Consider the following 11,092-nt stretch of genomic DNA (forward strand, 5'->3'; position numbering starts at 1 on the left):
AAATAAAAAGTTGTCAATATGTGAACACGGATAAGAGGTAGTTACCCTCCTAAGTCATTTTCTCTTTGAGTTACCGGTTAAAACATGTATTAGCTGGTAATATTGGTGTAATTTAAACAGTTAAAACAAATTAGTTGTTTTATTATGTACAAAAAAAAAATTGTCAATATATGAATACGAATAAAAGATACGTATTCTCCTAAATCATTTTTGTTTTTCCACAGGAGTACTTGAACCTTTAAATTTTAGTTAAGTAACGTTTATCCGTTAACTTTTAATACCAATAGGCCGAAGAGCCTTAATTACTATGTTTTATTTATGTATACGAACAATAAAAAATAATAATAATTTATAGGAGAAGCCGAGAAGATAACTTCATGAGAGAAAAATTCCAATACAAAGGCATGTATCTGAAATTTTTTCAGAATTTCTTTTCTTTTCTTTTTGACAATGGACTAAATTCCCCAATATACCCCACATCAGGTTCAAAGAAGAAAATTTAATCAAATCGAGAAGGGTAGAATTACCCTGGGCTTTGGTAGAAGGGTATGTAATTTGACATCACTGCAGAGTCAAAGATGCAACGGGGATTGGTAAAATTCAGCATCCGAGACGGCTGAGTTTTCTTCATCTTCAGTTGGAGCTGGCAAGTTAAGATCTATAATTACCAAATTACCCTGGGCTTTGGTAGAATTAACCAAATTTACACTTGCATCGCCTTTACCACCAAAAGAGTCTGAAGCAGTTGTTGTTGATGAGCCCAATACATGTGACCTCTTATGCCCACCCAATGCTTGACCCGACCCGAACACCCGATAACAATACGGGCATTCATGTAATTTCCCATCATCCTGAGCTACATTCTTCCTAGACTTGTTGCCACCGCCGGAGAAAGCGAAATCGTTATCGATTTTCCGGTGACTCGTTTTATGACCACCCAGTGCTTGGAACGAGTCGAACACTTTGTCGCAAGTCTCGCACTGGTACTTGGACCGATTCTGGCTCGGATTAGACTCGCCTGAGTTAATGAAGCTCAAGACATCACGTGAAAGCATCATCAAACACAGAGCAACATCCTCCTCGGCAGAATTAATATGATCAGATACCGAACTCATGATCACCGGTTCCAAATCAGTACTCAAACTCGGTTCCTTCACCGAACGCGTAACCCTGGCTCTCTTCGATCTCTTCCGAGTCGGATTCATCTTTCGGTTCACCTCCGTCTCACTCTCCCTGTCTTCCTGAAGCACAAACCCGGACCCTCCGTGATCCATAAACTCCGGATCCGCCACTCTGAAGCTTCTCTTAGGATTCTCCCTTAATCCGTACATCAAAATCTTCTCCTGGTCTTCGTCATCCTCCGAATGATCACATGATAGTGAAGCTGAAGTAGTTGAGTCGGTTGTGGTGCGACTACTGAGTTGCAACGCATGAATTGGTTTCTTCCATGGAATGGGTAAGGTGACTAAATGAGATCTCATATGACCACCCAAAGCTCTGCCATTAGAGAACACCTTATTACATATCTTACACATTCTTCCCTCCATGGAAGAGATCCTACACGCAGTGTGTGTGTAGTATGTGTGTGCTGTTTCTCTCTGTACAGGTACAGAGGTGCGATCCTTGTTTCTCTCTCTAGCGGTGTAGCATGAGATTGATGAAGGGGAGGAGTAGGTGACAAGCATTCCTCCGCTAAAAAGGAGGCCTTTAATTATACAAAATTACAACTTTTACCCTTCAGCTTTGCTATGACTTTCAAAACTACCCTTCACTTAAGACTAAATTATTATTACCAACTATAGTCCTTCTAGCTTTTGAAAAGCTACACGACGGGTCCCTAAAATCATTTAATTGCATAGACCACCTCAAAAAATTTAAAAAAAAAAAAAAAAAAAAAAAAAAAAAACAATAACTTTATGATCCCTAAAAATGGATGACATTTAAGGTTTGTTAACCCCTTAATTATCACGCTTGTTTAAGACGAGTACATTTTGGGCTTTTTCAAAAGTGAAAGGCCCTTAGAGAATGCTAAGGTTATATCTTATTAATTTTATTAATTTTCTTCTCTAAACCTATATATGGTTTATAAATATCTTAGTTCAATATAGTAAACCTTCTACTTGATGTTCAAGTTTTCTTTATAAAGTTCCAAAAACCTTAGCAACATGTTCATGGTTAACATAATAGGCGGATCTAGTTCATAACAAAGTTTGCATCCTTCAATTTTTCGTACATGTATTGATTTTTTAGAAATAGATAAATTATGTATTAGATAGTATGTTTGCATAGCTTAAATAAATATTTGCATATCCATTACTAGTTTGATTTGGTGACAAAGCTATTCATCTATTTTTTATGACTTTTAATTATACTATATTTAAAAATAGTCATACGCTAAGTTTTCACAGAAAAAAGATAAAGGGATAATGACTTGAAAGGGTAACGAACTTTCGACTTTTGTCACATTTAGTCACTAAATTTTTTTTTGTTATCTATTTGCCATTGAACTATTGAAATTGTTCACATTTTACCCTTATGACCGGCTGTTACCGGTCATAAGGGTAAAATGTGAATAGTTTCAATAGTTTAGTGGCAAATAGATAACGAAAAAAAGTTTAGTGACTAAATGTGAACAAAATCGAAAGTTCGTTTCCCTCTAACAAGTTCAATGACTAAATGTGAACTTTTTACAGGGAAACGAACTCTCAATTTTGTTCATATTTAGTCACTAAACTTTTTTTCGTTATCTATTTGTCATTGAACTATTGAAACTGTTCACATTTTACCCTTATGACCGGCAACAGCCGGTCATAAGGGTAAAATGTGAACAATTTCAATAGTTCAATGGCAAATAGATAACGAAAAAAAGTTTAGTGACTAAATGTGACAAAAGTCAAAAGTTCATTACCCTTTCAAGTCATTATCCCAAAGATAAAACGTGGACATAACATCTTAAGAAAATGCCTTAATTTAATTCTTAAACTAATCTGGACCTATAAAACATGTCTTGAGTTATTTATTTACTTATTATTTTTTTTTTTTTAACATTGTTACATTATATCAAAAAAATTATTTTATATCAATATATACTATTTTAAATGTTGCTTCTTATATTATTCCTATGATTCTTTTAAAAAAAAACTAGATGTGTACTCCCGCGTTGCGGGGTTGGAAGGTGTTGCTTTTGTGTTCAAGTATAATACATTGTCTTAATTGGTAGCCTCAGTTAAATATATTGTTATTCTCTGCAATTCGCCCTTTTACAATTTTAATACTTAAAATAATTAAAATAAAGGACATTGCTCTTTGCATAAAAAAAATAAGATCCAAATTACATAAAGCTAAACATTAAAATGAAAATATATTGCCCTATTTTAGTATTTTGTTCTAAGATATGCAAAAAAAACCCCACTTAACATCAGTATAGTGAAACTCATTTGGATGAACCCGGTTCAACTCTTCATGTTTCGGTTCCACACGCATAAACGGGTCCGGAATGCAAAGAGGTAATATATGGTTTAGCAAAAAAGTATTTCTACAAATAGCAACATAGCGTACATAGGGGTTGTTGTCATCTCACTCATTCTCTATTTAATCACAAATCTCACCTTATGTGATACCTGTTGGAAAAATGAAAAGGTAGAGAGGCTTAACTGAGCTTTGTGCCAACCCCAAACACATTTATTGCATAAAGAAAGCAAAAACAAAACGTCATTTAATAAATTAATATTTCATGGTGTTTTTTTATTTATATTATATGGTATTATTTGAAACCGTTAATAAATGTGATTTAAGACTATTAAGTTTAACCAAACACCTAATGTTAATGGTCGGTCTTTCTTATAATTTTAAGAGATAATTGAAATTTATGATTTTTGTTTATAACTTTTTCAATGTATAATCCTATTAGCTTCGTCACATGACTGAAAGATATCATCCACAATATGTGAATGTTTCGTTATGTAATATAAATCTTGATATTATTTCTTACGGATAACCTATTTCGTACCTAAATGTGAAGATAATATAAATCAAGATCTGTTTCAGCCAACCAAACATGTCACATATTAAAATACTCTTAAGTCTTAACCATCATTAGGAGCGAGATCGGCCAAACTTATATTACTTGTCAAATCCAGCCAAATTCAAAACTACAAAAATCGAGTAACATGGACGTCCTAAAATAACTACCTGCAAAATTTAGGGCATTAAACGTAGAAATCCAATTTCGAGAGACCTTCAAGGATCTTAATTTCTTTATATCATACTGAGTAACATGCACGTCCTAAAATAAAATTACCAAATAGGTCCCGTTTAAAAAAAAGGTAGAAAAGACTCTTAAAGAAAAGAATAAAAAATTTTATTCTTATGGTTATTTATTTTTATTTTTTCTAATTTCAGTTTTTTAAATAGACGAAAGACATCTAGATAGTTGTACCAAATTGTAAAATGGGAAGAGGAAACTGACACGACAGAAAAAAGTGTTTGGTTGAATTTTATAAAATATACAAATATAATGGGTTTTTTTCTAAGTTGTTAAGATGGGTAGTTTGAAAAAATATTAGAAATTTTTATAGGCTGAAAGAAAAAAAAAAAAAAAAAAAAAAAAAAAAAAAAAAAAAAAAAAAAGATTGAAAAGGGTAAAAAAATATAATGATTTTTTACTAAGTTGTTATATGAAAACTATATACAATTCTATTATGGGGCTAAAAAATTAAGTGGCTATTAGTATATAAAAAATAATGTAAGAAAAAGATTAAGAATGGAGAGTTGATTGTTAAATAGTGATTGCATAACTATTAAGTAAAGACATCCTTTCAGCCATATACAAAAACTATACCCGGTCCTTTATGAAAGTGATGCTAATATTTGAGCCATACTTAGAATTTCATTGATTTTAGAAATCTTAAACATTGAATATCTGAAATGCGAGCAAATCAAAATATGTTAAATGTTAGAAAATAGATTCATGAGACCTGAGTGGATTTCTTCAAAAAAATCAAACACTTAAAAAAATATTATAAAACAAATATGTACATGTTAGCTCTTGCATTAATCAGATCATTGACAAACTATAGAAAATAGACATGTAGTATTAAGTCAATATGTCATGAAATCAAAGGATCCTTGTGTAGGAACTTTCTTTTCACCTTCTTTATAGGATGTTTGGCTTACCTGTAAAATTATAGTTCGCACAACAACATCAATTAAAGATATGAAGCACCTGCATCATAATAAAGGATAGTTAGACCATTTTTAAGAAGGGTCATCTTTCGTTGATATAATTGTGTTTTGTGGATACATTAGTAGTCAACCACAAAGGTTTCAAGCAATGTTCATGGATAAGAGTAAGGGATGGATTACAATAGTCCATAACACTCATATTCACAATATACATAAACACAATCAGTCCCACACAGACAGACAAAACAAAATCTACAACATTAGTGAGCTATGAATAACAAACTGTCCATATTTAACAAATCAATTTGAAAACAAACGAAAAAACAAAATCAACATATACAAAAAATAACACTAAATAAAATCTTATTCTTTTCAATCGTTTATCCAGAAACAAAGTGGATCTTCTTTAGACTATATAGTTTTTCTAAATACATGTTCTTATGTAAATTTGAAAAAAAAAAAATGAATAAATATATAAGTAAAAAATACAAACTTGTTTGCATATTTTGGTTCTTGAATGAAATATAAAATGTTTATAAATAAAAAAACAGACCTTTTCCACTTGGTAGCAGCTCTTGATTGGTATTTTTCCCTATCTTCTCTTTCCCGATTTGATCAAAGCCTTCCTTTCCTCCACATCAATTCATTTCATAATTTATATACTCCTTTTATAACTAATAAATAATCCTTACATGATAAAATAAAATTAAATAAAAAAATATTTTTGAGACTTACTTTAAGTGAAATCCATTGAGTCTTTTCAAAATGAGTTGGGACCTCATAGGATGTTGTTGATTTCATAAGCTGTTGATTTAGAATGACTATTTCCAAAAAAAAAATATTTTAAAAATGTATAATTGTAAGTAGCAGAATAATCACATATTGATATTGTGGTGTATAATCAAAACTTACTTTTAGCTGTTTGATTCTCTGAAAATCCTCATTTTAGAGAATACCATCTGTTATTGTTAGCTCATTCTCCAATCTACCTCCTCGAAGTGTCTTTAAGAGCCCTAAGACTTTGATTTGCCCCATCAACTTGTCCATCAAACTTGCAGCATTTTCCTATTTTCCCCTTTCCTATTTTCAGATGAACTTCTGCAACAAACAATCAAAAACATATGGGTGCTGATATCGATCAAATGAAACCGAAAATTTCATTAATACCTCCATTGTCGGCATCTTCAACCTCTCACCAGAGGCGACACAGATGGCACTAACAACACACCATAAGAAGTCAGTGTTCACAAAAATAACGAAATCAGCAGAAGTGTTGATTACTAACCATCTCTAAGAAATTAATGTTAGGGCATTGTTGGCCAACAACAATAGTAGTAAAACTGGAAACACAGTAACAAAATAAAGAAAGAAATCAAATATTAGGGCTGATTGGTGAAATAGGGACTACATATTTCGGTTGATTACTAAAGAAAGAACGGTTAATTATTGCACAATGTGGTGAAGTAAAGAAAGCACGACTAATTACTAACCATCTATAAGGAATCGATGCTAACAAAAAAACAAAGTGGGACGGAAATTGAAAGACAAGTGAAGGTGTGAAGAAGAAGAAGAAGATACGCACAAATAGAGACAACAAAACAGAGAGAAACAAAATCAACGGAAAATAGAGGTAGATTGGAATCGACGAAAAATAGAGGTGATATGGCAGCAGTGACAGCATGTAAACCACTCTAAACCTCCGATTGGAACATAGTGGAGGTGGGAGGGGACGGTGAGGAGGAAACCGACTGAATACTAACCCGCTTCCGGCTCCACTGCAGTGTTCGAAAACCCTTCCCGAGAGTTCGCCTTCTGTAGCGTCTCCGTTGGTGTAGCCGTCGCCACGTCCCCGCGGTTTCAAAAACGGGGTTCCGTAAGGATCAGACAAGTGGTGTCAGGTGAAAGGAGTCAGAGGCGGTGTTGATATCGGTGGTTAGATGTCGATGAAGATGAGTTGTGACCAAATAGTAGGATGTCGATGAAGGTATCAAATGGAGAAGATGAGTGGGTAATGAAGAAAAAGGGAGAAGTGGTGGAGACGAAGAGGTTTGAGGAAGGATCGAGATGAAGGCGGTGGGTTACAGGATAGTGAGGCGGTGACCATGGTTGAGGGAGTAAACTCGTGGAACAGCGTCAGACAAGCCCATCTCTATTGGTTTAGATGGGCGGTGGAAAGAATACGTATCCACCAAAAATAAACAAAGTGTCAAAATATGACCTATAAAAGAAAAGATATAGAATTATAAACACACGTATAAACCAAGGACCAAAACTGCCAAAAAGTTAGCAACTTTACTGTTCCTAACTTTAGACATTTTTAATATATATATATATATATATATATATATATATATATATATATATATATATATATATATATAAACCAAGGACCAAAACTGCCAAAAAGTTAGCAACTTTACTGTTCCTAACTTTAGACATTTTTAATATATATATATATATATATATATATATATATATATATATATATATATATATATATATATATATATATATATATATATATATATATATATATTAGTTATTTTGGTATCATCGCTTTTATGTTGGCACAATTAAAGTTTCGACTTTATTATCTAATTTATTTATTTTCTTTTATCATTGGTATAACAATATAATTTTTTGGAAACGATCATTTTATAAAAAAGACCCCTACAAGCAAGAAGCTAGCTAGGGACCAAATCAATAGCACACACAGCAATAAGATCAAGGAAAAGAGAAAGGGGATATAAGTCATTCCTCCGAGTTATAAATTTCAACTTTACCCTTACATTTAAGCCTTAGAAAAACTAAGGATTTAATGTTTTCAACTACTTTTGTCGGGTTGTTTGCAATCCCTTGAAAGAGCCAATCATTCCTAGGTTTCCACAGCACCCATAACATACCATAGTAGATTGCGATAAGTCTATTCCTTCTCTTTGAACATCTTCCCCATTTGGCTGCAAAATCAATAAAATTACCCACGTTTTGTATGTCCACTTGATCAATACCACTCCACCTGAATATTTATTACAAACCATACACGCAAATGGATAACAAACAAGGATGTGATCAACACTCTCCTGATGGTTTACACATGAGCCGCAAAACATGGAGTTAACTGGAATACCCCTAAGTGTGAGTGCCACAGTAGAATGAATGTGTCCATGGACCGTTCTCCATACAAAGCCAATTACCTTTATAGGCAATATGAATCTATGTGGGATTTATCTTTTGTTTATGATCAATCATGTGCCTGAGAATCACAACTTTATACCTACCGTCTGAAGCAATATGGCATGTCGAGTAGTCCAACTCACCTTATAATTGAATGGATGCCACAGCTTGTTGTAGGCTCTAAAGACAGTGAGACGGTCCTATATTCAGTGGACTAGACTTTCGGACCCAATTGAAACCTTGTTCACGTATTATGTCCCTCACTTTACATCATTTCTGGACCTCATTTTCGTATAGTACAGGGTATGCCATTTTTAATTTTGAAGAACCAATCCATACATCATTCCAAAATTGGGTATTTTCCACAAATTTTATACTTTTTCTGATCCAATTGAGGCCAAAAAAACCCGAAAAACTGCCAACAAATGATCCAACTCGTTGAGTCGGATAATGGACTCGACGAGTTCATCACTTATGAGCATGGACTCAACGAGTTCATGTATGGACTCGTCGAGTCCTCCTGTCAGAGTGAAGTTTTTAGACTTTTCCAACTTTGAACAATTAGCTATTCATTTATATAACAGAAAACTACCCATGGCTCTGATACCATTGTTGGGTTTTGAGTACTATAACACTCCTATGGTGTACATACAACCCTAATAGCTTTGGATCTAAGTTTTATCTAATTATACATGCAATAAAATTTCCAAAGCATGAAGCCTACAGCTAGCATACAATTTTGACATATAAATCATAAGAGTAAGTTAGAAGATTACCACTTGTTGTAGCTTGTTGAATTTGGACTTTCAAGAGCTTAGCACCCCAAGTGTTGTGCCTCAAACAAGTCACAAACATCAAGAACTATTGGAAGATAAACGAGAGAGAGTTTAGGCACCAAAAATCGTCCATACTCATGCAATGTCACTCTTAGGTCCGATTTTGGCTAAAGGGGTTACACATATATATAGTTTGGAATTCCTAAGGTTTAACTTGTAAACCCTAGTCCATTTACTTAAGCCTTTAAGCAATGCAATAATCCATATGATGGGCCTTATGGACTAACTCTTCATGGACTCCCACATATAATTAGTCCATCCTAATCAATATGGATCATTGGTCCAAACTATAAATATCACTGATTTACTTAACTAGTCCCCGTTAATTTAATTAGTCTCTTTTGATCACTAAATTAATTCCAAATTAATTCTCGATCAATACTAATTAAATAATATGATTCTTCTATTAATGTATTATACTTATAATATATTAATCATAAATAACCTCCTACTCAAATATTCATCCTATCAAATTGTTCTGATGAAGGCAACCCGAAATGGACCATGCTATTGTCAGGTCAAGTACATACCAATTATAGTTATGGACTTAGACACCTAATCCAAAAGTATCCCACTTGGATAAGTCTAATAACTATTATTGCAAGTACGACTCCAAAATCCAATTAGCAATCGTAGTTCTTAAATGTCGATGTCGAACTCTGAATAAACCAATGATGTGTCTATTAGATCAATGGTCATATATTCCTCCATTCTAGATATCGTATAAACTGAGACATGGATTATAATCATTCTCTCTATACATGTGTTGTTTCCTAATTTCTGATTTATGACGACCAACAAATTAAACAGATCAAATCAGTCCAGGCTTGGCCAAGCGCTTAGGGTTGTCATCACTAAATCATCGAGGGGCCCACATATATCGCTTTTATCCCTATTAGGGTAAAAGGAACGGATAAAATTCGACTCATGTGCTTGCTCTATTTACTCATCAAATCACATACAACAATATGTTTTATAACACCAAGTTACTGGTGCGTTTACATATGTTAATCTGCAACCGACTTGTAAACTACAACTCACATGTCTTGGTTTCAAGAATATAAGATATTATCGTCTCATGATCACTCGTGATAAAATCCATGAAGTGATTCAAATGAGCGTGGGTTTAGTCCAATACTCAAATCTTATTACAGGAGTACTCATGAATACTGCAACAAACTTGTGTTATGTCTAAACACCTTTAGACAATCTACAGAACCATTCATGACAATTTAGCTTCAATACCTACTTCCAAAGTATGATCGGCTGTGGATAGTTTGAATAATCTAGTTATTCAGGAAGTCAAAACATGCAAAGTGAAACACAAGAATAATTGAATCCAATATGGTCTCAAAACTTTTGAATATAAATAAAACACCTTTTATTAATCACCATATTGATTACACATTATTCATTGTATAATGTTTCGATTTATCAACTTAATACTTGAATTAAAACAATAGTTATCCTATGCTTCAAGCATGCACACTATGTTTACCTATGGTCCTTTCTTTGTGAAATAGATCAATAGAAGACATTTTTTCCAATGAAACTCATTTCACAATTCCAAATCTTTATCGTAAGTGTAAGATTCTAAACTATCATGCAATGTTCCTTTTGTAATATCAAGGTACAAAAGTCCCAGAGACTTTTCCAACGCTATTACAAAGTACTCCTTTGAAGATTGTCACAAGAACAATTCCATGGAAGTGAAGTCTCAAATTCAAAGTACATTCCTTTGAACATCCTTCTTGCATAAAAGTTTCTAACCTACACATAGATTCTTAATATCTAATTCCCAATATGGAAACATTTTTATATTTTCCATATGACAACTCATTATTAATAGAATCCTGTCTATTCATAACAATGTCAATATGGTCCATTCATTCCTATAC

At 33.1% G+C, this 11,092-nt stretch overlaps 1 protein-coding gene and 1 long non-coding RNA gene across 9 annotated transcripts; both read right to left on the reverse strand.

The window, feature by feature from the left end:
• Nucleotides 1-332: 332 nt before the first annotated feature.
• Nucleotides 333-1,892, reverse strand: LOC111892867 (zinc finger protein ZAT1). Its single transcript, XM_023888926.3, has one exon. It carries the CDS (start codon nucleotides 1,683-1,685, stop codon nucleotides 573-575), a length of 1,113 nt encoding a protein of 370 aa, XP_023744694.2. The 5' UTR covers nucleotides 1,686-1,892; the 3' UTR covers nucleotides 333-572.
• A 1,611-nt stretch (nucleotides 1,893-3,503) lies between these two features.
• LOC111892915 (uncharacterized) lies at nucleotides 3,504-7,338 on the reverse strand. Of its 8 annotated transcripts, none has more exons than XR_002850728.3 (7): nucleotides 6,675-7,338; nucleotides 6,470-6,524; nucleotides 6,352-6,400; nucleotides 6,097-6,282; nucleotides 5,920-6,005; nucleotides 5,738-5,810; nucleotides 4,986-5,224 (listed from the first exon to the last, which is right to left on the reverse strand). It is a non-coding gene; the product is annotated as an uncharacterized LOC111892915 (long non-coding RNA). The 8 variants fall into 8 exon arrangements; XR_002850727.3 differs by having other exon boundaries at nucleotides 6,945-7,337; XR_002850729.3 differs by adding an exon at nucleotides 3,504-3,620 and having other exon boundaries at nucleotides 5,176-5,224; nucleotides 6,352-7,337.
• Between the last annotated feature and the right edge of the window lie 3,754 nt (nucleotides 7,339-11,092).

This window comes from Lactuca sativa, chromosome 3 (assembly GCF_002870075.4).
Source record: "Lactuca sativa cultivar Salinas chromosome 3, Lsat_Salinas_v11, whole genome shotgun sequence".
NCBI classification, from domain to species: domain Eukaryota; kingdom Viridiplantae; phylum Streptophyta; class Magnoliopsida; order Asterales; family Asteraceae; genus Lactuca; species Lactuca sativa.

Bases quoted from the DNA above. Each gene is read 5' to 3' on its own strand.
- LOC111892867 (XM_023888926.3), bottom strand. From the start codon at position 1,685: ATGCTTGTCACCTACTCCTCCCCTTCATCAATCTCATGCTACACCGCT.